This window comes from Diachasmimorpha longicaudata, chromosome 9, assembly GCF_034640455.1.
Source record: "Diachasmimorpha longicaudata isolate KC_UGA_2023 chromosome 9, iyDiaLong2, whole genome shotgun sequence".
Lineage (NCBI taxonomy): Eukaryota > Metazoa > Arthropoda > Insecta > Hymenoptera > Braconidae > Diachasmimorpha > Diachasmimorpha longicaudata.
This window is the reverse complement of record NC_087233.1, coordinates 4,443,693-4,470,838: the sequence shown is the minus strand read 5'-3', so window position 1 is coordinate 4,470,838 and position 27,146 is coordinate 4,443,693. Positions and strand designations below refer to the sequence as shown.

Below are 27,146 nucleotides of genomic sequence, written 5' to 3'. Positions count from 1 at the left end.
AAAAACTGAAAATGAATTACCGGAAAATTATGGTTCGTGACTGGGAAACGTATTGGACATTCTGTCCAGTAGAAAATTGAGACATTGATCTGGCTATTTGGTATGAATTGTGTTATCCTCTTTTTTACCCCTACCCTTACCCTTACCCCTACCCTTACCCTTACCCTTACCCCCCGTCCAATCTAATCAGCTTTACGTTTCATCCACAGATGCAATTCTACAGCGACTCATGGAATTTATCGTCAAGTAAGAAATGAAAATGAACTTCGTGACTCTGACTAATATCTACATTGAGAAAAAACGAAATTGAAGCAAGTTGGAGCTGAGTGAGCTTGCTATTCTCGAGGTGAAATCGTGCCGTTTTGCGACCACGTATGCGGAAACTTTAATTAGTTAATTACAGCAGTACCGAGTGCCTGTATCTGTGTTACGGTTCTCCGTCTCTGCTGTTGAGACTGTGGCCTTGGGGGGTACGCTTGATTAGCGGATCCAAATGTTTCTGTTCAGCTGTACAAGCCGGAGGATAATTATTAAATTTCATTGGACGAGAGAGAATTATAAGAAGTTGAAACAACAAACTTGATTCGATGCTTTACAGAGTTGGAAATTATTATTTAAATTGATCATAACAGGGATACACGACAATCACAGGAGAATCAAAGGAGAATGGGAACCTGATGAGAGGAGCAATCAGTGGGCGAAATGTGAAAGAAGTTATTTTTGAAAGTTTTGGAAAATAGGGTGGGGTATTTTATCAAAAGGTTACTTGAGGAGTCCGTTGTCTGGGTTAACAGAAGGAGATCAGGTCATTATGATGTCAATAAGTCATTTGAATGAAGTGGAATTGTCAAGGACTAGGTGCGCACCTGAAGGGCTGAAATCCAGGACATCAACTTCATCATTTGGGAATGTCTTCAAGTTATAAGAGAAGATAAAATGGTTGAGAACTATCAAAAACCAAATGTCAAAGGTCATTTATGATAGACTCACTTTTTCTTTTTAAAAGAAGCGAGATTTTACAACAAATTATTCCCCAGTATCAAAATTAACAACATCAGGATCCGAAATACTGAACAATTGTATCTATTAAAACCAACAAACTAATCATAAATTTGCATGTAATATATTGTTACGTTTATTCCTTGGAATCATATAATTATCGTCAACTGTTGAAGGACTTGAAATTACCGCAGATACGACGGCCTTCGGATAACATTTTTTAGTTCCGAATGTAGAACTTGAAGACTTCTGTCAACCAATTTTCCATATCAATAATCCGTCAGTCCGATTCATCCATCCATGACATATTTCCTCTTATTTCAACCGAACTGACATCATCGAATGATTCTACATAACCGATGGTACGAGGACACATTAATAATTAAACATTTTAATTATTTTTGTACTTACAAAACATCTATAGGGGATTTTGGTGACCACTCACGACGAGGCCGTGCCTTATTGGGCATCTGAGTAATTATGTTTCCTTCACATCTTTCCGCAATTCTGCAACAATTCCAAATAATGAAAATTAATGCATCAACAAATAAAAAACTGTATTAATTTCAACTCTCCAGGAATCGGATTTAATGGAAAATTATCATTTACACTTAATAATGAAAATACACAACGGAAGGACAGATATACCCCAACAAACTTCATTCGGAACTCGATTAACTTCGTCTCTTGTTTCTCCTTCAACTCGTCATCTCACACCATTTCTCCACCTGATCTGACACCCCCTAGAGTCCACTCCCCCCCCCCGTCAAGGACGGTCTGAATAATACATTTAAACGAGCCACGAATAGCCTCAACGTGGTTTACATTTGGTGTATACTCCAGCTAGTAGTACTCCTCCCTCTCCCGCCTTAATTTCAGATTGAATTATGCAGCAAATCGATCCGACAATCCTAGGAGGGTGGAAGGTAGGTGGAATAGGGGTGAGAGAGGGGTTGAGTGAAGTTTAAACGAGAATGCATTATCCTATTTTGTAATCTCATGTGAAGGGTATGGTCAGGTGGTGAACTCAGCTGTTTTTGCATGGTAATTTTAACTTCAACTGGGCTGGATGCGATATTGCTGGGATAACTGAAGGAGTTTACGATATCGGGGGATGAGAAAAAAATTGTCAGAGTGTAAGTGGTTCACATGAAAACGAAAGAAACAAGTATATGAAATTTTTTTGCTGTTAAAAATGGTCTGATGTTGAGGGTTTCGTACAGAAATGATGATTTGGCGGAACTGAGATTCAGTGAATAATATACTGCGGTGGATGGAACGAATGAAACTCCTCCAATCGATTATTTTCCTTTAGAATACATAAAAACGATATGAAAAATGCAACTCCGACGATAATTTCTACTATTGCCCTCATTATTTAAACCCATCACATCGACTCCCCTCAATTTGTCTTACGGTCGGCCCCACTCAGCCGTGATTCACTTCAATTTTTTTTAATGTCCAGGGCGGTCATTAAATAACTCAGTAATCACTTCCTGACACCCTCCCCCCCTTTTCTCGAATCAAACTCATGCTATTCTCGTGGTAAAGTTGCATTAACGACCGAACTCCCAAAGATCAGTTGATATTCACATGAAGATAACAATCGCAATCGCTTCAATAGAGATCATTATATCGTTGAATTGAGATTTAATGAATAATAAAATACGTCTGATGTAACCAAACGAGCTCCACCAATCGATTATTTTCCTTCGAGATACCTTAAAGCGATATGAAAAATGCACCTCCAAAGACAATTTTTCCCCATTATCCTCGTTATTCAAACCGATCACATCCGGCTCCATCAATTTACTCTACAGTTACCTCCACCGAACCATATTTCGCTTCAATTATTTTCTTCCCAATCGCTCCAATGATCATAAAATAACTCACTAATCACCCCCTGACCCAACTATTTACGAATCAAATTCACGTTATCCACGACGCAACTCTCTATTAACGACCAGACCCCCAGCAATCACTCGACACTCTCACGAAGATAGCAATCGCAATCGTTTCAACCAAGATCACTACGTCGTTAAATCAACACTTAATGAATAATAAAATACGTCTCCTGTACCCAAATGAGTTCCTCCAATCAATTATTTTCCTTCAAGATACATAACAACGATATGAAAAATTCACCCTCAAAGACAATTTCTCCCACCACCCTCATTATTCAAACCGATCACATCGACTTCCGTCAGTTCCTTCTACACTTACCTTCACTCGCTCGTAATTCACTTCAATTTTTTTTTTTAATTTCAATCACCACAATGATCATTAAATAACCCAGTAATCACGCCCCTCCCCCCTCACGACCCCCTCCCCAACTATTCTCGAATCAAACTCATGCTATTCCCGAGGTAACCCTCGTATTAACGACCAAAACTCCCAAAGATCCGTTGGTATTCCCAAGTGGATAACGATCCTGGGGGTTTCACCGGATGGCCATGGATTCACTCCTCCCCACCACCTCACCTTTTCTCTTCTCTGTGCATCACATCCACCCCCCACCCCCACCCCCTCTCGTCCCACCTATCCCATCCTCACCGTTTCTCAATCGCCTCACACCCCCCCGCCCTTCCGTACCGCGGGATAACGATCATTCCCAGGTATTGCCCAAGGGGGGGATTCAACGGTTGCGATATATCGACTGCTTCGAAGTTTTGCCCGCTTCAACATCGATCAACTTGCTCCCCCTCCCCCCCCCCCACCCACCCCTATGTTAGCCCCCTTTTCTTACTGAAAGGGGTGCGCGAGTAGAGGGGCGGAGGGAATCGTCTCGCGTGCTACTGGCACATTGCTGCAGCCCTGAGATCGTTAAGGCAGTGAGGGAAAAACAGCCTATTCGACCTGCATTTCCCCCGAAAACAACTTTTCACTTGGCCTTTACCCTATGCTAATACAACCTGAGAATAGTATATTTATTCAATGCAATTTGTTCAACAGTTGTTTGGATGGGTCTAATAATTTTATGCATTAGGAAGAAACAGAAAATAATTGGGTATTTTGTGTAATTGAAGGGGGGTTTTAGGTTGATTATTGTGAGGGTCAAATGGGATGGGTCAAAACTGAGGGTTAAAGAGAGAGGAATGATGTAATCTAACAATAGGTGCAGTAATTTTTGTTGATATCAAACCATTTTTTGGATTTTGAAAAAGGGGTTTCTTATCGCTGAATGTCACAAGTGTGAGATGGAATAATTTGAGGGTCAAAACTGAGGGTTAAAGAGGGAGGAATGATGTAATCTAAAAATAGGTGCAATAGGTTTGTTGATATCACACCATTTTTTGGATTTTGAAAAAGGGGTTTCTTATGGCTGAATGTCACAGGTGCAAAATGGAATAATTTGAGGGTCAAATCGTATGGGTTAAAACTGAGGGTTAAAGAGAAAAAAAATGATATAATCTGAAAATCTTTTCAATATTTTTTTTCGATACATCGAATAATGTTTTGTAATCAGAGAAGGACTTTTTCATGGGTGAATGCAAGTGCAGATGAAGAAATTGAAGGGCCAATTCGTGTGGGTCAAATCCAGGGGTTAAAGACGAATATCTCATTATCGAATCTGTAACAACAAATGAATCCTTCCAGTCATTTGAGGATCAACTTTACTGTATTGCAGAGTCACACTAACTTGTTTAGACGATAATTTCTCGAAATAAGTTATTTTCAATTATACAATTCCTCATAAAATACCGGAAAAAAAGGCATCACAGGGTACGTGACTGGGGCAATTGTACGAAGGACACGAAACAACCCGATGAAGTTTCGACCTCGCTCGAATATAACACGATAGTGAGAAGAAGAGAATTGGCCAAAACAGGAGCAAGGATAAACGCACGAGAATGGAAATTCACACGGGAATAAACTGTACAGTTTGAGGCATTGCGTGATTGTAATACGTACGAGAATTGCTACGGGGATAATGTAAACGGATTTTGTCTTAGAGAGGAGACAAGCTGATACGGAAATAGATAGTGGCAATAAGTGGCTGTGTCGTGTGAGTATTATTCCAATCGTTGATAACATTTGAGAGCTTTATCAGAATTATCACAATGCATTAATGACAGAATTGCGTGGAAAATTAAACTTCAGATTTTTTTTCCCCCTCCCCCACCCTTATCTTTATTGTTATTGGAGAGACTGAAGAATTAAATTCCTTCAGGGCTCCACAGAAAATCCCATCAGAAGTCACATATTTGATAGAATATCTCATTTGATTGATGATTTCATTTACAGTTTCATACTTTTGTGACTGAAAGGCACCTCATGTTCTATAGTGATGAAAAATAACATAAAATTGCGTCGTTAGCAGTTGCGTGTGTATGAGAGGGGGTGAGAATAAAAAAAAGTCTTGTTGAAGAAGAGATTTTACGAAATTATATTGACAAAGTTTTATGTCTCGCTGGCAACTGCCCATTGGAATTTCCAAAGTTGATGCGAAACTTCTCACTTCCTGGTACATGTCAGGAAGAGGGGGAAAATTTTATTGCACGTTTCTGTAGTTCTGAGTTTGGAAAAGAAGATTAGAAAGTTTAATCATTGAGTTTTTTTTTGATTAAAATTGGTAATAATGAAATTGTGAGGAAAATGTATAAAAAATTGGGAAAACGTGAGAAGTGTGACGCCAATTCTTCGATTTTTTATGAAATGATTAATCGAAGAGAGAAAAAATTTTCAGAATTTTTATAATAATTGAGCTTTTGAAAAATTAAATGCAATTATTTTTCTAAACTTATGAAAGCTCGAAATATTATATATTATTTATTATATATGAGATAATTAGAAGTTGTATATTTGATACAATATTACTTATTTGATGATATACTATAATAATGTTATAATCATATTATAATATATTATATATCAGTTATATCGCTAGAATAGCTCGAAAGAGACTTTTAAAAAAAGTTGCACTAAATTTATCAGAAGGCAATGTTTCCATCGATGATGACGAAAATTGCGTTTATATGGAATAAATGACATAAAGAAATTATCCCCTCATCCGAAATATGTCAGGCCACCGCTACTCATGCAATTTTTGAATCAATAATCATAACGTATGTAGTTTCGGGAGGTGAGTTGGGTTGATACGAAAAGGTCAGGCGTCACATTGAAAATTTATCGGGGGAATTCTCTCTGGATATCCCGAGACTCGCCGAAAACGAAGAAAAATAGGGAAAGAGACCGAAATATCTCCATCTACCCCCACCCCCTCTGCCCCTGACCACTCCCTCGCGGCCTTTTCAATCGGCTATATTTTTTTTTTTCATCATTTTTTTTTTATTCTCAATTTGACACGTGGTATGTTATATTCTGACGTGTCCTCAAGGCTCCTCCGTAGCCGCAGATACGACAATTGGAGGGTGAAAATTGAATTGTGAGATCAATCATCATTTTATACTTCAAAATATGTCAGTCGAGGTGATAAATGAAATTGTGGGGTAATAATTTTGAATGATTTGAGGAAAATTGAGGGCTGAATATTAATGAGATATTTCAAGGGTTAAGATAAAAGTTTGAGTTAAGAATGATTTTTGACAAGAATTAAACAAGTGTATAACAATAATTAATTTCATTATTATTTTTTCAATTTATTATTCGAATATTGGAAAGAAAAATTTTTTTTTAATGTTAATTTGACGGATCTCATTCTATATTCTGACATCTCAAGGATCCTCTGTCCTGGTGAATAAAATAAGGTGAGGGTGGAAATTAAATTGATAGATCAGTAGCGAGGAAATGAAAATTAAAATCAGAAAAATAAATTATTTTAAATTTTCAAATTTTCAAGTTTATAAATGAAGGTATGGCGTCGTTTTTAATTAATTGAAGAAGATTAATTGTTGGAGGTTGGAGGGAATAATTAAGAAATAAAAATAGGGGTTGTAGGTCAAAAAAACATTTTATGAAAAATTGAAAAAATATATAAAATCACAATATTTTTTTCATTATTTTTCCTGTCGTTGATTTTCTATTTTTGATGATTTGACACGTGTCGCAGTGCACAGTCTGACGTGTCAAGGATTCTCAGTGTCGATAGATACGACAAGGACAGCGCGGAAATTGAATTGACATCAATAAAAAGACGTTTTCAAATTGAAAAATAAATAAATCCAATTTTTAAAATATCTCCCCTATTGATAAATGAAATTACTGATTCAAAATTTGAAATAAGTCGGATTAATTTCAAGGTCCCCCCCAAAAAAGACTTTTAACAAGGCTTAAAAAATGTACAACTAAAGTTTATAACACGAGACAGAATTTATCGCACAAGTCTTTTCAACCGACAATTGTTTTCATAATTTTTTAATTTAGTCATTTTGACACATGTCACGCTATATTCTCACGTGTCAAGGATTCTCAGTGTCGGTAAATACTCCCGTTAAAGGACAAAAAAATAAATGACAAATATCTAAAACATGCCATTACGTCCTTCAAAATTTCTTTCCCCTTGAGAAACGAAATTATGGGGCAATAGTTGGCGGCAACTTTTAATGAGCTGAAGGAATTTGCGGGTCAAATATCACAGGTCAACTGCAGTGGGTGAAACTAAAGGATCTCCTCAGGAAAAAAAAAAAAACTTTTAACGAGAATGAGAAAAAAAAACAACGAAATTTTATCGCATAAGTTAATTGTCCACGGAATTGGTGGTCGGGGTTTTCTCCACCGCCTCCGCTGCCTCTCACGTCAGCTACTGTCGCGAACTGAGAGTGGGGAGCTGGCGGATGGAGTGGGGGGCTTGCGCCCGGGGGAAGGGGCAAGTGTAAAGACAGTGACGTACCAGTAGTACGACGCGGTGGAAGTGAAACAGTAGTAGATACGGTAGACGATGAGAAAATACCGGCGTACGACGAGTGTGAGAAGGACGGGGGATGGAGGGTGTGTTGGGGAACGAGACAAGAGGATACTGTCCTCTGTCGTATTTTCTCATAAGGGCGCATGCGCCCTAGACATGACCACTGAGTCAAGGTCTCCCCCGGCACTCTCGACGAGCGATCGACCTGACCTCGTCCCTCTCCACTCCCGTACGTCGTCCCGTTGCACTTCTATCCTCACGTGTACACACGCTTTCTTTTTATTTTTTTTTTTCAACACCTCGAAATCCTGATAAATTTTGCATTGCAGGGGATGCTTGGGAGTGTTTATTTTTCGGGGTAATGTAAATATTGGGATTTGAGGAGGGTGAGCGATGCATCGGATAGCAGAGAATATTTCCGGGTGAGAGAGCAGTGTGACGATGGCTTTTGAGGTAGCATCAGGTGCAAATAAATTGGGGAAAAATTATGCGATTTTTGAGGAGTCATGGAATGCAATTTGTTTATGAGAAAAAATATTGCGGGAGTGGTAAAAATTATCGGGAGGATTCAGAATTTATTTTAAGTCATTGAGCAATTCTTATGGAGCTTTCGGAGCTTTTTAGTTCAATTACGTGAGGAATAATTGAAAAATTCATGAAAATTCATGTCAAGGCCCAATTTATTGGCGACAGGAAGAGGAGAGATCCCAGAATTTGTTTAAATTTGCGAATAATTCATTCAATTTCTCGACATTCCAGGAATTCCGGAGCAATTCCTGGGAAATTACGGTAAAAATAACAAAATTCGATGAAAAAATTCAGTAAAGTTTTTATCAGTCACATTGAGCTTCACAATTACGAAAAAAAAACCTAATTTTTGACGTGACAACGTCTTAAATTAGGTTGCGGCTGGGAGTCACTTATGAAAAAGTGTAACGCCCGGTAACGTTACGATGAGTCACCGAACGAGAGAGAGGCCCGCCGAATGCCTTGCGTCTCTCTCCCACTCAACTATGATCGGTCTCAAATAGGAGTTAGTTAAGTTTAAGTTTACATGTACAATGTTTTAGTAAACAAAATATATTTCTATAGTTAAAATTTGTGCAATTCTTATTTTCATTCAATTCCTTGTTTTATTGAATATTTTTTTCTCTGTACCCGAACTACTCAGATAGCCTCAAGAATTAATTAAATATCCGTTTTGGATAGCGAGGATCTTTCCACTTCCTTCAATTCACCAAAAACCCGTAGGTGTTGAAAAACAACGAGGCAAAAGTTCAATTAAAGACGAAGCGAGGTTCATCGAGTACTTCAGCACTTTAAACCCCTCTCCTCCCACTCCCCCACCCACTTCACCCCTTTTTATTCACCAGTTTCAATGTTCGACGTGCTTGCAATTCTTCCCCATTCCCTTATTTCATCCCACCATCCTCAGACTGAGAGGGCAATTGAACAGACTATTCGGTTTCTACCGTATACAGAGTATCGATGATTCCCGTTTTCAATGCTCTCTTTGTGTCTGTTAAGCTCAACCATCCCCTCCTAAAAAAATCCATTTTAAATTTTTTTCAACCCTAACATACCACGCTATAACATCTATTGAGAGTGCATGGTATGTCTGGACAATAATTAACCCTCTGGCTATAGCTTCGTTTCACCCATGTCAGTATTTTGTCTAGAATTGTTTTAGTAAATAGAAACAGAGGAGAAACAGAAAGAATTATTATATTATACTAAATAATTATTATTAATTATAATAATTATTAATAATAATTATAATTAATAATAATTATTAATAATAATAATTATAATAAATAATAATTTTCTATAAAAAAGAATAATTACTATCGCTCTAAATACGCGAGTGGCACGCGCCCTTTTCTAGTCGTTAGAAGGAGGAAAGGGGTGGGGGGGGAGGGATGGATTTTTTTTTTCAGGATGTTTTGTTAAAAAATCTTTTGAACTCCATGCGTTCATCCCCCGGGCTGTAATTACATGGGGTCAGTGGAGGTAGCGCGTACATCTATGAAAAAAAAAAATTCCACCAGACCATCCCCTGCGCACCCGTTTTTCGACCCCCTTTTACCAACGTAGCAATGAAGAATTTTTATTTTCTTCTTTTTTTCGGACCGGCGGGGGGGGGGGGGGTGAGTGGATGGTGACATCAAAGGAGAATAGCAGGTGCATTTTAAGGGAAAATTAAAATTTATTTGCAGTCGTTAACGGAAATGGATGAGAATTGTTGATTGAGAGAGAAGTTATGAAGTTTCGGGGATAAAAGGGGGATTAACTGAAGGATTAGTAGGGGATGATGATACGGGTTTTTATGGGAAAAATAGTGGTGAAATTTTACAGACCTTTTGAAGATATTTTTTACAAGAAGTACAATGAAAAATTCATTTTTATAATTAATTTGTTCTCAGTTTAATTTAATTTAGTTGGGATTATTCCTAATTTATTTCGTCCAATGGACGTACGGATGTTTTGAGGCGAGATTTTAGTGAGTGATTGAATTTTACGAACGTTAGAATGAATTTTCTGATGCATTGTAAATTGATTATATATTTTGAAAAACGAATAATTAGAGTAGGATAAAATATTTAAAGAAATTTTGGAGATAATAAAATCCTCGGAATTTCAAAATATTCATTTTGAAGTTGAGGTTAAGTGTCGCACTGGGCTGGTTATCTAAACGAGTTGTTTGATGATTATGATCTCTCGTAGAGACGCGAAAACGTCACTAAATCAAATAAAACGACGAAATGTCACCATAAACCAATTCCTTCTCGAGATACAGTAAAATGAAAATTATGATGTTGGAGTTGCGGTCGTGTCTTCCACACGGATGGGTGTCGATAAAACTTGGTTGAAGATTATGATCTCCCATAGAGACACGAGAATTACACTAAATCATATAAAAGGAAGAAATATTCTCATAAACGAATTTTTTCTCGTGAGATCACAAAAGCGGGATTATAACAGTGGAGTTGCGGCCAAGTCTCGCGCAAGTCTTACCATCACACGGAGAGAAAAATCGGAGGATTTTTATAGTGTGATACCGATAAAAATTGCTATGCTGCCTAGTAACATTTAATTATCGACTTAAGAAAACTTCTATATCGGCCTCGTACTTGACAAAAAATATTCTGTGAAAATTACGGAACTCGCAGTTCGCTCATCAATTACGGAATCAACGGGGAAATTTTTCGCGACAGTATCGTCATTTTTCACTGTCGATCCAACCAAAAATTACGGAACAAAAATGGAGGAATGCCCAATAAAATAATCCGACCTAGATAGAAAATTAAAAAAAAATTCTATCAATTTTTCATTTAACTTCAAATCAAAAATCATAAACCTTCAAAGTTTATAGTGCTATTTAGTAAATTTTACGAGGGTACATATCATTAATTACAAAATTTACAGTAGTGATAGGAATTTTTCGGTGTGAGTGAAACACATTCCAATATTCTCGCATGTTGAACCGCGATTCTAGTGCCCGGGACAGTAATTTTTCACAGACTTTTCCCTCCGTGCAGGACTTATTTAACGATTACGAGTCTTCCTTAAGACAAAAGCCGAAGGTTCACGCAATCCAAGACACCGCCGATATATTTTTTCCGAAAATGGAAATTACGATGCGAGAGCGGCGGTCGAGTCTCGCCCACGGCTGTCGCAAAAACCCACTGGAGAATCGAATCATCATTTTCCTTATTTCCTCTCAAATTTCCCGATCTATTCACTGAAATCTCATCTCCCCAGTCCCTCCAACGGCTCAACAAAATTCAATCACTATTATTCATCAATTAATCAGCAAAGAGGGGAATCCCTCCGTAATTCACCGGCTGAATTCAAATCTCCCAGAATTGTAAAGAGTTTGAAAACTCTCACACCCGCGAAGAAAATCCCGGGAAAATTCGTAGAACAAAGACATCCCCGAGCCAATGTAAAATTTTCCATCTACAAACTCTACCTGGATACCATTTTCTTTTTCCTTTTTTTTTTTTCAAAAAGTTCAGCGGTAAACCCATGCAAATTCCCAAGTGTCGACGACCCTCATCCACCCCCTACCCAGATGTTTGCAACAAAGATGAGGACGAAACGTTATACTCAAGAATGTTCACGTTGCCGTGGAAAAATGAGAAAGATGATGTAATAAAAGATGAGGGAAAAAAAATTGAAGGGAAAAAAAAAGGAACAACGGATTATGGAAAAATGAAAAGAGGAAAAACCCGTTAACGTAACCGCAAGGAAACGCCTGCATCGTTATCCCTCTGTGCACGAAAATTGGAAGGGTATTCAGGAAATGGCGGAGGCGTATGGAAATGAAGAGGTTATTTTTCTCGCTATTTCCATTGGGGGTAAAATTTTCTTGTTAAAATTCCAAACGAAAAAAAAAATATATGAATTAAAAATGAAGTCAGAGAGAAATCATATCCATATTTTGTCGAGAGACGTATGAAGTAAGAGAGGTATGAATTTTCAGTGCATTAAAAAATTTTCCGTTCATGACACATTTTTTTGAGGTTAGAAAATTAAAATTAACAAATTTTCAGTTAATGAAAATTTTTTTGAAGTTCGAAAATTGAAATTAAAGAATTTTTAGTTCGTGATGATTTTTTTAAAGTTAAAAAATTCAAATTAATCAATTTTTGGGTTATAAAGCATTTTTTTGAGGTTAGAAAATGAAAATTGAAAAATTTTCAGTTCCATTTTGTATTCAGCTTTGATTACGAAGAATCAACGAGTCATTAATTTTGAGTTGTGGGCTACTACATTACTCAGGCGGTCAACAGAAGGGTAACATGAGCACGTGGGCGAGTCTCGTGGTTGAGGGACGGTAAAATGTACAAAGCACGATAACATGTCAGGGGTTGTGGAATTTAAAGGTTAAATCTGTGCTGGATGCAGGAGAGTGCAGGGAGTCAAAGGACGCTTCCCAATATCCTGGAATTTATCCTCGATAGGTCAAGGTCTCAATACTTCAATAGCAGAAGCCCTTCGGGGGTGAGGGGGATGGAAAATCCATTATGCAATTTAACCTCGAAATTTTCTCCTCTCAATTCTGCTTCCTCATTCTGATGGACATTTTCCATTTGGATGATGATGGGACCATGCAAATGTCCCTGTCACAGCGAAGAGCATTTCTCCAATTTATTTGCCTCGGGGTAAAAGCATTGTATTCGTCAAATCCAAAATTTCCAATTTTTTTTCGTCCGGATAATTAATTTTCACTTCATGGGTTTCGCATAATAGTCTTGGATTATGTTTGAAGTCCTGTGTGGGAATTTCTGTCGCCGATAATTATTTACTCAGAATTGAAAACCTGATTTTTTTATCGTACCGTCCGAAAAAGTAACTTTTCATGACGCGATGCGGTAAAGTAAATTTTTAACTGAAAGTCCCTGTCCCACATATTGCGATAAAAGTCACTATTGAATATTCGTGAGAACAAGGGTGGGATTAGCACTCACCCTCGGCGTGTCCTGCAATCCTCACACGCCTTAAAATCCACTTTTTTGTACTCGTGACAAAAAGTACTATTTTATGACATTCCCTTCAAAAAATCCCTGTTCACAAAAACCGAGTGTACATAAAGCTATTGCTTATCACCGGACGTATACAAAGTACCTAGAATACATTACATGTGCGTGCGAAAAGTCCATTTTTACGCACAAGTAATAAAATACCCTACGCTTCCACAAAAAAATTAATTACCCACTTATTTTCAGTCACACTGAGACCCACCGGACGTCTCCCCTCGTATACCATTCACATATACAGGGTCCCCTTTATCTTATTGTAAAGGGTGCACCGGCGTGTTTGGGGGGTGGTTTGGAACCGAAAAGTCCTTTTCCACTTTTCGCCCCGACGCACCCCTATCGAGATATGGGGGTGAAAAGAGCGGCCAATGGGGCGCGAGCTTTGCGCGGCTGTACGTCCGTGTGCCGCGGGTAAGCGGTGTGCGTGCTTCCCCTTCTCCACGGACGGACGTTCCATTCCGCTAGTGAGAGGAAGAGAGGGGGGGGAAGATATTTCTCTCTCAATCATTGCCAATTTCAAGACAAACCTTGGGGGGGGAGGGGTAGAGGGGGTGATTAAATTACATAATTAATGTTTAAAATTGTCGAAATAATAATAAACACGTTAAATAATAAACGCGATTTCTTGATTATCAAAGAATCAAATTGTCTACAACAAATGTCTTATGGCGGGTCCCGTAAATCCATTTGTTTATGTAATAATTGGATGTAAAATTTAAACAACAATCCGCGATTAATTATTAAACTAAGACATCTACGCGATTTTTCGATACAATCATTAATGTGTAAAATTGAATTTTTGGCAAAAAAACCGTCTTGACAAAATGTTGTAAACCCATTTGTTTACAGGATAATTGGCAAAACGTGTTTTTTGGTGGAAAAATTCTGAAAATCGCGGGCATCCCCTCTGAAATTTACCCGCGATTGTTTATGATTAATTATCTCGATAATAGGCTCTTTTACAGCATTTTGTCAAGAGATCTTTTTTATTGTAAATTTAATTTACAACAAGAAAGATCTCTTGACAAAATGCTGTAAAAGAGCCTATTATCGAGATCTATTAAGAGATCTTTTTTATTGTAAATTTAATTTACAACAAGAAAGATCTCTTGACAAAATGCTGTAAAAGAGCCTATTATCGAGATAATTAATAATAAACAATCGCGGGTAAATTTCAGAGGGGATAGCTCGCGATTTTCAGAATTTTTCCACCAAAAAACACGTTTTGCCAATTATCCTGTAAACAAATGGGTTTACAACATTTTGTCAAGACGGTTTTTTTGCCAAAAATTCAATTTTACACATTAATGATTGTATCGAAAAATCGCGTAGATGTCTTAGTTTAATAATTAATCGCGGATTGTTGTTTAAATTTTACATCCAATTATTACATAAACAAATGGATTTACGGGACCCGCCATAAGACATTTGTTGTAGACAATTTGATTCTTTGATAATCAAGAAATCGCGTTTATTATTTAACGTGTTTATTATTATTTCGACAATTTTAAACATTAATTATGTAATTTAATCACCCCCTCTACCCCCCCCCCCAAGGTTTGTCTTGAAATTGGCAATGATTGAGAGAGAAATATCTTCCCCCCCCCTCTCTTCCTCTCACTAGCGGAATGGAACGTCCGTCCGTGGAGAAGGGGAAGCACGCACACCGCTTACCCGCGGCACACGGACGTACAGCCGCGCAAAGCTCGCGCCCCATTGGCCGCTCTTTTCACCCCCATATCTCGATAGGGGTGCGTCGGGGCGAAAAGTGGAAAAGGACTTTTCGGTTCCAAACCACCCCCCAAACACGCCGGTGCACCCTTTACAATAAGATAAAGGGGACCCTGTATGATCATTTAAGCCAAAATAGCTGTTGTCGGCTCAACGTCGGCCAACAGTCGGGCGCTCATTGGCGATCATTGGAACCCCTGGCCGTCTCCCCTCGTATATTATCTCCAGAGCTGATGATTTCCGCAAAAATAGCTCATATCGGTTCAACGTCGGCCGACAGTCGGGCGACCATCGGCAACCCCCTGGCCTTCTCCCCACTCCCACCAAGAATACGCGATCGAATAGCAATGACAGATTGTGTATCGATTACTCGTGCCACTCGACCATACCAAATGATCTCGTCTTATTAACATTTCACAATAACCTAACCTCCATTACCCATCATAACTTATTCACTGGATAATCTAGAAACAAAATGGATCACGCATATTTGGTGAGAGATAATCTCTCACTTCGGAGATAGGAACCATTGGTGGCATCAGGTGGTGGTATTTCTCATGTACACTAACCTCTCGTATCTACCACCCCGCCCTCCGGGTGGTGCTCACGGTCGATATACCATCCCCATGGTGAATCTAATCCAGCTTCAACTCTAACGCTAATTTACCCTCTCCCCACAACTCACGTTTCCCTCCAACGATCCAATAAGTTTTGAGCACTCCAGAGAGGCTTCTCATCAAGATCCCTTTCATTTTTTTTTCTTCTTTTTTCAAAAAACCCCTTCCACTCGTCTCGACATCTCGTTTTCGTAATTCAATATGTCTCGACGTCTACCATGTCTTCGTAATCATACCGACTTGCTTTCAAAGTATCAGATGATCCGGTAGGGGAGCGGTGTGAGCGAGTGAGCGAAGGGAGTGAGGGTCGGGCAGTGGAAATAGTTTACAAAGTTTTGATTATCTTGGAGATGATGCATTGGAAGATGATGGAAGTTGTGTCACTCGAAGGATAGAGGAATTCAGTATCGATTGGTGAAAGAGATGAGAGAAGAAGGAGGAAGATGATTAAAATGTTCTGGCGAAGGAGATTTTCTTTTTTTTTTTCGGAGCTGGAAGAAGTCTCAAAAATCCAGGAGCGATACAAATGCGGTCAGATTGCGATCAGTGACGATCATGTGACGGTCAAACGTAACGTTTGTGATAATTGTTTGATTTTTCGACGGTCCTAGCACCGTAATAACTTAAAAAAAATATAAATCATTTTTTAATTGGGCCTTCCAAATTGTCAATGACCTGTAACTGTCATTTTTACTTCGAACATTGGTGCACCATATGGGCGTCTGAACATGTGGTCTCGGTGTACAAGCCAACGATAATTTTTCATGTCTTCGTAAAATGGATCAACATAAAAAAACAAATTGTTAAAAAATACGAGAAAAATTGTGGAAAAATATTCCCTTGTTTACGTACAATTTTTTTTTTCGCTGCGACTGGCAATAAACCCGATTAATGAATAATCGATAATTGGCTAAAGCCTGGAAATTCATCGAAACGTTAAAAAATCGATTTGCCTTGTCATCCAGAAATGGTTTACGGTGTAGTCACAGATCAGTTTATTCTTTGATGTTATTTTATTTCGTATAAACGAATGGTGAATGAACCCGACGAGAAAAAATTCATTTTCCCTGATATTTTTTCAATCAATTTGATCCTCTTTCACAAATATCCATAAAATAACCCGATTACCAATCAAATTGAGGTTATAAATCGTCTAGTGACGGCATTCCAGAGGGCGGGAAATTTTAAATTCATCGAATCCAACGGATAAAGGCCAATTTTCATTATTCAGTTTTCATGAAACAACAACAACAACGATTTTCTAACCTGAAAATTGAAATTCATATTCTTACGGTGTATTTTCAACGTACAATCTACAGCGGTCACGTCTCACGCTTGACACTCATTAAGAAAAAATGACAAAGTTGGGAAAAGTTTATCAGAAAAGTTAGCCAGTGTCTGATTAAATAACCCATTTTCACAGGCAAATGAATTTTATCAGTTCTGAAATATTTTTCTTCACAATCTTTCCGTTATCACACCCTGACTCCAAGATGGTTCATTGTTTTCATGGTACAGCGAGGAGAGAAAAATAATTAAACAGTCTCTACTTAGACACTGTGGGAATATTCACGGTAAGTTTTCAGTCTAGAAGTTGAGAGGGTGTGCAAGAATGTAGAGGGGTAGAAGCTTTCTTTTACCCACCCCCATGAACCCCACAATTCCCTTGATATTTCGTTCTAACTGTCTTCAGCAATGGAAAATGGTAGTTCTTACTCGGGTTTGGCTGAATAATTTAGAATAATAAGACGGGGGGAGGGGGAATTGTGGGAAAGTCTGTTGAATTTTCCCAGTTTCCATTAGGAAAAAAAAAAGTAGAATGAAGTCTCGAGTTGGAAATGCCTCGATGTTTTGATATCTTAGAGGAATATTTCCCATAGGACGTGGTGGGGGGAGGGAGGGAGGGAGGGAGGTGATTATGGTCAGTCGATGGATCAGCGAAAAATCAAATGAATAGAAAAAAAATCATCCATTTTGCTCCCATAGAATCTGAGTTAGAGAAGAAAGAAAAAATGATCTAGCGATCGATAAATGATCTATGAAAATTCATTTAGGATTTTCTCCCAGACTATTTGCCCAAAATGGATAATTTTTTTTTCAATCTTAACTGAAATTTCGTACGCCATTGATTGGAGTCACCCCCCACTGACTGTCTCACCCTAAAAAGCCGGATCATCCCTTAGAGGATCTACTGTGCAACGAATGATCGACGAAAACTTGATTTAGGATTTTCTCTGGAGCTTTGAAACCTAAATGAACACTTTTTTTTCTAATTCCGACTAAAATTAATCGATCTATCGAAGAGGGTGAAATGGATGATATAAAATTAATTTTAATTTTGCTGCGAATTGTTTCATCCCTTTGATTCGCAATTTTTGGGAGATGAAGAGATCTCCAACTGCGGACGTCTGTCGTGGTACGCGTTTGCCAAGTGTCCACTCGAAAATCTCGAGAGAATAGAAATGAGAGGGGCAGGGGTGGGGGTGGGGGGTTGGGGGAGTAAGACACTGAGTTTTGAGTGGCTTTTGAGGGGCCTTTGTAGACCTATAGATTTTAAAGATTGGGACAACGGGTTAGAATGCACAATTTTACCCGATGAGAAAACAGGTCAAGGGTGATTAAGTGAAGGGAATAGGGATGAGACACTTCGTGGGATGGGAGAATGCCAGGAGAGTCAATAGTTGAGGGAGAAACCTACAAACACAATTTCAATTATTCGTGCTTCAGCCAACAAAAAATCCCTCTCCATTTTGCCCCATATTTGACGAAGGAAAATAGGTAAAGAGATTTAACTGACGTCATTCGAAAACCAACGACATTTCCAATGAGTCAACTTTAGGAAATGGAAAAAAAAACTGAAAACAAATTTTTTTCTACGATTGAGGCACCTGAAAAACCGCCTCTCAATTTTTTTGCAAATTTTCCCCCAGCTCTATCATAAAATATAATTTTCCTTCCATTTTACAATTTTTAAAAATCAATTCTTCGAAATATTAAGACAAACTTTTAGTTCTAATTTTCTTTAATCGAAAAAAATGGCGTCTAAAATTTTGTTCCCCTCATTTTTGACATCAAATAGAGTAATAAAATAGGCTGATATTTATCGAAATGAAAAATTGAAATTCGGGTGTCATTTTACCCCCCAAAGCACGGGACAAAGTGTGGAAAGTTCATTAATCAATCACATGTAGGTACTTTCCCTCAACAACGAGACTGAACAGAAAAATATAAATGACTGATGTATCTATCATCTCCCCTGAGGCACGTAATTACTCTTGAATAAAGAAAAAGAAAAAAAGAAACAACCGAGTCCAGACCCTGGACAGACGACGATTGCATCAGTTGGAACAACACTTGGTTGATTCATGTCCACAAATGGGAATCCCACGAGTTGTTCCCCAGTTTTATTTTTTTATTTTTTCCCATTATTGGCCATTTCTCAATGCTCGATTAATCAACATCGGGGAAGAAAAAATGAGAAATTAAATGGGGCGAGCTGAACATAAAAAAATATATTATATATACTATATAGTGTCTAATATATTATATACGATGTTATAATATATGATACATAATATAAATAATTTTATATTTTAAAATTTCTTCAGCTTCGAAAAAATTCTAAAAATCCATTTTTTCCAAACGCAAAAGTAATTTTTACCAGAAATTTCGTGCCCCATAACCCCCCCCCCCGCAAGGGTGGGAGGAAGAGGAGAAAGAAGAATATTCATGGCCATTCGTCGAATGATATTCAGTAAAAATATTAGGATACCATTGGTGAACCTAAGAAAATATTTTTCAACCCCTCAGCGACTCCATAATTTATAATAAAAGCGAAAAAAAAAAAACTGATGGAGAGAAATTGTAATTCAATTTATGCTGATTTTTTTTGGGATTTGAATGTGTGACAAATTGCAGAAGAAAAAAATTTCATGTGTTTAAAATAAGGTGAGAGGGGTGGCACTTGAGATCTAGAGGAAAGGTAAAGAGGGAGAGGGAAGAGATCTGTGGATGGGATTTGTGGATAAAATATGACACGTTATCTCGAGTGGGTAGAAAAGCCGCCCCAGGGGGAGGAGGAGGAGGGGGGGGGACTTCCTCGAGGAGGCTCACCTTCGAGCGATAACAGAGTCTTTCTGTCTTTACGTTCTTCACTACTATTTTTTACATATTTTCTCTCTCAAGTTTTCCAAGTCAATGAAATTTCCCCAAAAATCTCAAAATATTTTCCATCAGCACACGATAACAATAAATATCACAATAATAACAATTCCCACAATAATATATTACTGATGACAATTATGAATGTTCAATTTTTCACAGTAATATCTTATTTTTATTTTTAATACTGAACAATTAATTATTACGATTATGATAATTATTTTCAATGCACAGTGATATCAATTCTAGTTACATTAATAATACTAATTATTTATACTTGATGTATCTTGGTACTAGCAATATCTCACAGCCAATCTACAGTAAACTTTCCATACATATAAAATGACGGTGTGTTATCATTACACGAGGTCCAATTAATTATACGAAAGTATCAGTGAGTGGTACAATCAATTTCCCATCCGGGCCACGTCGTACGCTTCGCTGATTACACGTTGATTGAAGTCCTGGTAATTGGTTACAGAGAATAGAGTGAGACAGTTGTATGGGTTTACTCATCTCATCTTTCTCCATCCCCCATCATTCCCTCCCACCCCTCTACACCCCTTTGTCCACCCCCTATCGGGTCGGCAGACCTCTCATCGTTGGATACCAAAAGCAGAGAAGACACATATATACCAATTCACAGAGACTAGAGCGAACGACTTTGCTTCAGAGCTGGCGTAGCACGAGGCGATAACGAGATCTCTTTTCCCGTTTCTTTTTTTTTTTTTTTGTAATTTTTTTTTTTCATTCGCTCCGTTATTTTACCCCCAGTCATTGCGCCTCTGTTCCATTTTTTCCGTTTAGGTGAATTATTTCACTGATGGTGAGTTAAAATTGAAAGGATTTTTTTTAATGATTATGTATGGATTATTGGATAGTGCAATATTTTTTAATATTATGTAGAAGGTATATATACACAGCTGTATATATTTTTTATAACAAAGAAAGATTTGAAATGGTTTTAACCATTAAACGTAAGGTAATATAATATATCATTTATGATATATATTATTTTTATTTTCAATGTATATATATTAAACATAAAAATAATGTATTTTGATGAGAGTAGTAAACCCATAACTCATTAATGTATCATATATGATGTACGATATATTATATAAAATATGCTCATATCCCATGTGATATATAATATATTATATACAAAAATATTTTTTTTTTTCATATATTAAGTGACTCACATGTCAAAGGGATGAAATTGTTCACTCGAAGTGAAAAAAATATTACGTGAATGATCTCAGTTTCTCATACTAAAAGATCTCCACCTGCATTTTATTTATTACCCCTCCTCGGGGTCCAGCCGATCAGCATATAAAATAACGATAAACAAAATCCTCTCGTAATCGTAAAACTCAAACAATACGAGCGAATCGAATGAGACGTCAATGCACATAACCACATTTACGAGGGGTAACATGAGGATCCCAGTGGCGAGTGGAGGGTCCCCGTTATGGTCGGACAACGTTGGAATGTCTTCTCAACTGCACTTTACTATTCACCGATCACAAGAGCGTTATTCTATTCCCCGGAAAAAAGACCGTAAAATTGAAAAAATGTATACGATTTATCTAGCCGTGATATTGTTTAACAATATTTTACTTTTTGTGCAATTATTTTGCGTGTTTTCTACGGTTTTTATTGAACTGAAATGAGGCAGAATTGAAACGTCATTTGTAAGGCCCCATTCGGGACCTCCGAGCACAGCTGTTCGGCCTCCCTCGGCGTGACGAACGTTGCCGATGTCGTGCGGAGATTCTCGAGGACGGGAAAAGTTGAAAAATTTAATGTTGGAACTGGAAAAATTTTCAAATGTTTCGAAAATTCATGAATTTTCCGCAATTTTCGAGTTGATCTAAAATATTCTTATGTTTTAATTCAAAAACTGCAATTTTACCGTTTCAAACTCGTTACTGATACCAATCACCAGATTTTATCCTCGATTTATCGTTCCCCGCAAGAGTTCTTCGATTTTTGCAAATAAAATATTCCATGAATTTTACATTATTCCCTTGAAGTTCAATTTTCTTGAGCCCATTATCCTCCTCTCATTACTTAATCCACCTCGTATTTTTTTCCCCCATTTTTCAGGGAAGAAAAAACTGAAATGGGTAATGCACTTTAGCTGATACGAGGCATGAAAATCGATAATACCCGTTGTATCTTGCCTTGTCCCCTAATTCGCCTAATTGGTTGGCCTGTTGAGGCCAGTGACTGTTATCTCACCAACAGTATCTATCACCCAGGAAATCGGTATATAATGGGGATGTTTTATGGTTGCAAAACACGAATTCACTCCTTCATGGAATAGAAAAGAAATTATTCTAGTGTAGATAGCTCCATAACGGGGCTGAACGGGCCATTCGATTTTCAACCCCCAACGATATCTTACGATTTCGACCCCTTGAAATCAAATATCCCGAAAAAAAAATCACTCAATTCGGTTCAGTAGTTTCCGAGAAAATCCTAAATCAATTTTCCCTAGATCATCGATCGATCGCTAGATCATTTTGACTTCTCCCCGTAACTCGGCTTCTACGAGGGCTAGAACACTCTCGTTTTTTTCCTCCTCCAGGAAATTCCTCTTTCTATCCAACCAAACCAATTCCATCCCTCCCCAATCACCCCCACCACCCCCTCCGCCCCAACCCCTTAACCAACAATTTCAAAAATGGAAAAAATATATATAAAAAATATTTTACCCGTAAAATATCCCCATTAAATAATAAAAAAAGTTATTTTCTACCCTCAGATCTTTTCCAAGGCTCCCCAAGGCCGTGTAAAAATTTTATAAGTTATTAAAAAAAAAAAAAAATATGGAATAAAAGTTGATGTAACGAGATACATTCATAGCATGAATGTTTCTCGTGAACAATACATTCATCATTTTCGCTGCGGTCTGGAGTTGGGGGTGGGATTTAAGAGGGGTAAGAGGGGAGAATGGAGGGATGTTACAACGAGGGAAATTACTAGGACTTGGTCATGACAGGAGCAAGTTACTTTTCCAGTACTCCATTCTCATTTCCACGCCTTCACGTCTGTACTTACAATTCGCCTGGACTAGTTTCCCACCCCCTCTCCACCCACCCCAGAAACTTCCGTATTTCTTCGTTTTTTTTTAAGCCCATCCACCCCCCACCCCCCTGGTTACCACGATTCCTCCATTTCTTCCTCTTCCCCGCTTTTTATGCTGGCGAAGGGGGAGTTTGAGGCACCAAGAGCAGTTATACATAATGCAGAGAAGCCCTCAGGCGGCACTATACGGATTACGGAAAAACTATGGAAGATGGTGGTACACCTCATTCCTCTCTCTGGATTGTGTTGAGAGAAGAGTGACTTCTATTATTTATACCAGTGGGGTGACAAACGCCAGGACTGAGAATGGCCTATCGAATATTTAAGGCCGTGTAACGTTTGGTAAATGTTATACCGAGAAAGGAAAAAAAAAATTTACGATCTTGAATATTTTGTCGTTTGTTGGAGCAAGGGAGGATTGAGGAGAGGGTGGGTAATCATTCCATTCGAAAGATTGGAAAAATTTATGTGGAAATGAAAAAAAAAATCATCGAATTTGGTTCAGTAGATGCGGAGAAAATCCTGAATGAATTTTCGTAGATCATTTCATCGATTTCTAGATCATTTAAGCAATTTAAGGGGAAAATTTCGTTGTTCTGGATATGAAAGGGGAAAGAGACTATTTTCTGGATTGAATTATGAAGGAAATGATCCATTTTGGACCAGTGATAACGGAAAAATTTCCAAATTAGGCCAGTTAATTTTTGGATAGATCATCAATCGATCGCTGGATCATACGAATATTTTATTTCGTAACTCGGTTTCTATGGGAGTAAGAACAATAATTTTTTTTTTATTTTGTCGGGGATTTTTCGATCTATCGAATGACGCCATCGCTCACTCCCTATCTTCACGTTCCATTTTTTTTTTGTCATCGGAATCTGAATAAATAGAAATCAAGTTTGATTCCCTAAAAAATTTAAACTCCATTTTTCAATGTATACACAGCCCTGAATGGATACCCGATTACCTAAAGTAAACTCACTCCGAGTTGAGAATCGATCAGTCGAGTCTATACGCGAAATAACTGGAGGATGGATCGGAAAAGAGAGAAGGGTGAGGGGGGGGAGGAAGAAGAGGGGAAATGCTTCAATCGGTAAGTCAAACAGTCGATAAATATATTTTCTGGTGAAACGAGTGAATGAGAGGGAGAAAGTCAAGAGAAATAAAATTGAGGGAAAAATAAGAGAAGAGTTTGCCGGGTCGTCGGTGGTCATCCGCCAATAGTCGGTAGTCTCGGGAGCTCAGGGCACAATGGGGTCGTTGGCAAAAAAAAAAAAGAAGAGAGAACGTCGAGAGGAACCCGCTAACAATTGGCCTTAAGGAATAAAGAGAACAGGGGGAAGTTAAAGGGGGGCAAAAAAACAGAAGTGGGTAAAAATGGAGGAGAAGGGAGAAATGAGCGATAAACTGGTAGAAGTAGAATTACTTGAGGGGGTAGGGGTGGGTTAAAATTCATTTACCTCGTCGTGAGCCCATTTGTTAGACAAAATCACATTAATTATTCGCTGACTGATTTTCTAATTTTTTTTTTTACTGTCGGTGATTTTAGACGAGGGATAGCCCGGCTCTGACTATTTCTACGACTATTTTTTTAACTGACAGCAGCGATTTGGATTAGTGGTAATTTAAATTGAATGAAAATAAAAAATTGTAATCATTTGATTTTTTTTTCAATGAAAAATAAAAAGAATAGATTAATGTTTTTAATTTTTTAATTTAAAATCCTTTAGATAAACCGTTTTTTAATTAAGTTATTTAATTTAACTCGTTTGTAATTTTCCCCTCATTCCACCAAACGGTAAATTAAATTTTAAGAATGAAAAATGGTTTAACTTCGATTAAAAAAGGTCGCTAACAATTAAAATTAATTTCCCTATCGTAACCCCATTTTTCAAAAGCAAAACATTTATTAAACACGAAATTTCATTAATATTCCGCGGTATAATTTTTTATTCTTCAATGTTGTAAATAGTGAGAGAGTATTGACCAATAACAGATATCCGGTTATTTTTATCTCGATATTTTTTATCTAGAAATTTCGACATTTATTCCAACAGTATTTTTTTTGGAAAAACAAATCGAAATTTATACGCAAACTCGTATTTTTCATTCTTATTTTTTTTTCTTCATTTTTTTTGACGACGTGTGGGTGTCCGTATACAACGTCATTCGTTCTTTTTTTTTCACTGCAGAATGAAAACAGGCTTTGCAGGCAGCTAACGTAAATACCTCGTAAAAAAAAGTAAAACCAAAAAAAAAATGAATGAAGAATAAAAAAAAATCGAAATAAAAAAAAATTCCACCGCCATTTTTCACCTTCAGCTTGCGTTTGTTATCCTCTACTACGTCGATCTGTTGTAATATTTATTTTCCGCGTTTGTGCACCAAAAAAAAAAACTGAATTTCATAATTTTTTTAAAACCTAAAATCCCATTTTCTCTTCATTTTTTTCAATTTTTCGGGCGAAAATTTCAAAATATTTTTGGATTTTGATGATTGACTATTAATAATTGATTTCTCACCGTTTTCATAAATAATGTCCATCCAAAAGTTTCAGTTTCCTCACAAATACCGCGAATTTACCGTAAAAAGTAAAACAAAAAAAAATCAAATAAAAAAATATGGCGCCTGAATGTTTTACCTCCAATTTACATTGATATCTCGAATACCTCTACCCGTTGGAAAATTTATAACGTTATTTCGTTGGCAACAAAAAGAAAAAAAATCAAAACCTGAATTCCAGAAATAGATATTCTTTCCTCATTCTTTCGAAGACAAAATAAATAACAAAAGAAAATATTAGACTTCCTTTCACCTCGACTGGAGTGTCTCCAATGGCTGAACATACCGAGTAAGAATCTATGGAAACACGTAGAGAAGTTTTAAACTGTCTGAACAACTGTTATCGGCTCCCTTAAATCGGCCAACGTTATCGCAACCCCTTATCGGTTTGGGTTAACACTCGAGTTTCCATCAGAATTTGAAAAGGACTTTTCCCACCTCTTTCACTCCCTCTGTATACCTACCGACATGTATATAATGTACAAACAAGTTGGTCTTTTATTATTATTTTTCCGATTATTTTCTATTAATTTTTATGATTTACTATTATTTCCCAATTATTTCCTATAATTTCTCTACCAATTTTCACTTCATTTTCATCCATTAAAAATAAAACTCAAAAAAAAATTGTACAAAAGATAATAGCCCATTGGGGTCCCTGATGAACCCCTCACCAAACAAGAGAAATAGAACGGCCCGTTTTACCCCACATATTTAAAAAGTTGATGCAAACAAATTTTGATGTTGAAAAGTAGAATAAAAAAAGCTGTACAATTTTTTGTTCCTATTTGAGAAATAAAAAACTTTAAAAATGAGTCAGCAAAATAAACTATATTTAATGCAGTTCCAGCGAAAGTTTTTTTTCGCATGAAATGGGATTATTTATGATCCTACAAAAGTCTTGTTTTTTTTTTCACAATTTTTCAATTTAAAAATTGAATTGGAGATTAAAGAAAATGCTGAAGGTGTGGGTTGACGGATCACTTGAAGATAATCTTTTTTTTTTCTCATGATTGGAAAAACGCAAGTAGTTTCAGGGGAAAAAAAAAAGTGTCGACGCAGAGGAAGCAACGGCTAGTCACGTATTTCGCATTAAAAATTAAAGTCGTTTCCACGGACGCCTGCGGAAACGCTGAATTACACTCGAGGACATTAATCATCCTGTCTCTTCAGCTCCACCTCCTTCTCCATTTTTTTTTTCACCGGTCTTTTAGCATGTACATTTCAATGTGAAAATGATAAGGGTTGTAACAGAAAAAAAATTGTGATTGCAAAGTTTGAATTATAATGAATAAGCGACGAGGTGGAGAGGGGTGGGGGATGGGGGGGTGGGTTTTAGTTATAAATGATCGTATGAACGGATAGATTGAAAAAAAACTGGCAAAATGAAAAAAAAATCATTCATCTAGCCCCCATAGAACCCGAGTTACAGAAGAAAACGACATCGTGATCTATAGCCATTGATCTATAAAAGATGATCTAGATAATGAGAGATCTACGAAGGAGAATTCACAATTGTTTTTTCACGTAGCGGATCAGAGTAGATTTTTTTGGAATGTCGTGAAGAACTTACAGATCTGTCGGATGAGATTATCTGAGACTCATTGAAGATCCAACAGAATGATCTATAGA

General features: G+C 37.3%; 1 protein-coding gene across 10 annotated transcripts in view; it reads right to left on the bottom strand.

Moving 5' to 3' along the window:
• LOC135165702 (heparan sulfate glucosamine 3-O-sulfotransferase 5-like) overlaps positions 1-27,146 on the bottom strand; it is a 76,907-nt gene that overhangs the window by 22,150 nt on the left and 27,611 nt on the right. For 7 of the 10 annotated variants that reach the window (XM_064127249.1, XM_064127259.1, XM_064127253.1 and 4 more), the window contains one exon: positions 1,411-1,506. The exons of 1 other annotated variant lie outside the window; for it this stretch is intronic. In XM_064127249.1, the coding sequence (XP_063983319.1) occupies positions 1,411-1,469 (59 nt within the window). In that variant the 5' untranslated portion in view covers positions 1,470-1,506. Of the gene's footprint in view, positions 1-1,410; positions 1,507-1,608; positions 3,239-27,146 lie in introns of those variants that run through there. 2 more of the 10 variants (XM_064127250.1, XM_064127258.1) reach the window with 2 other exon arrangements.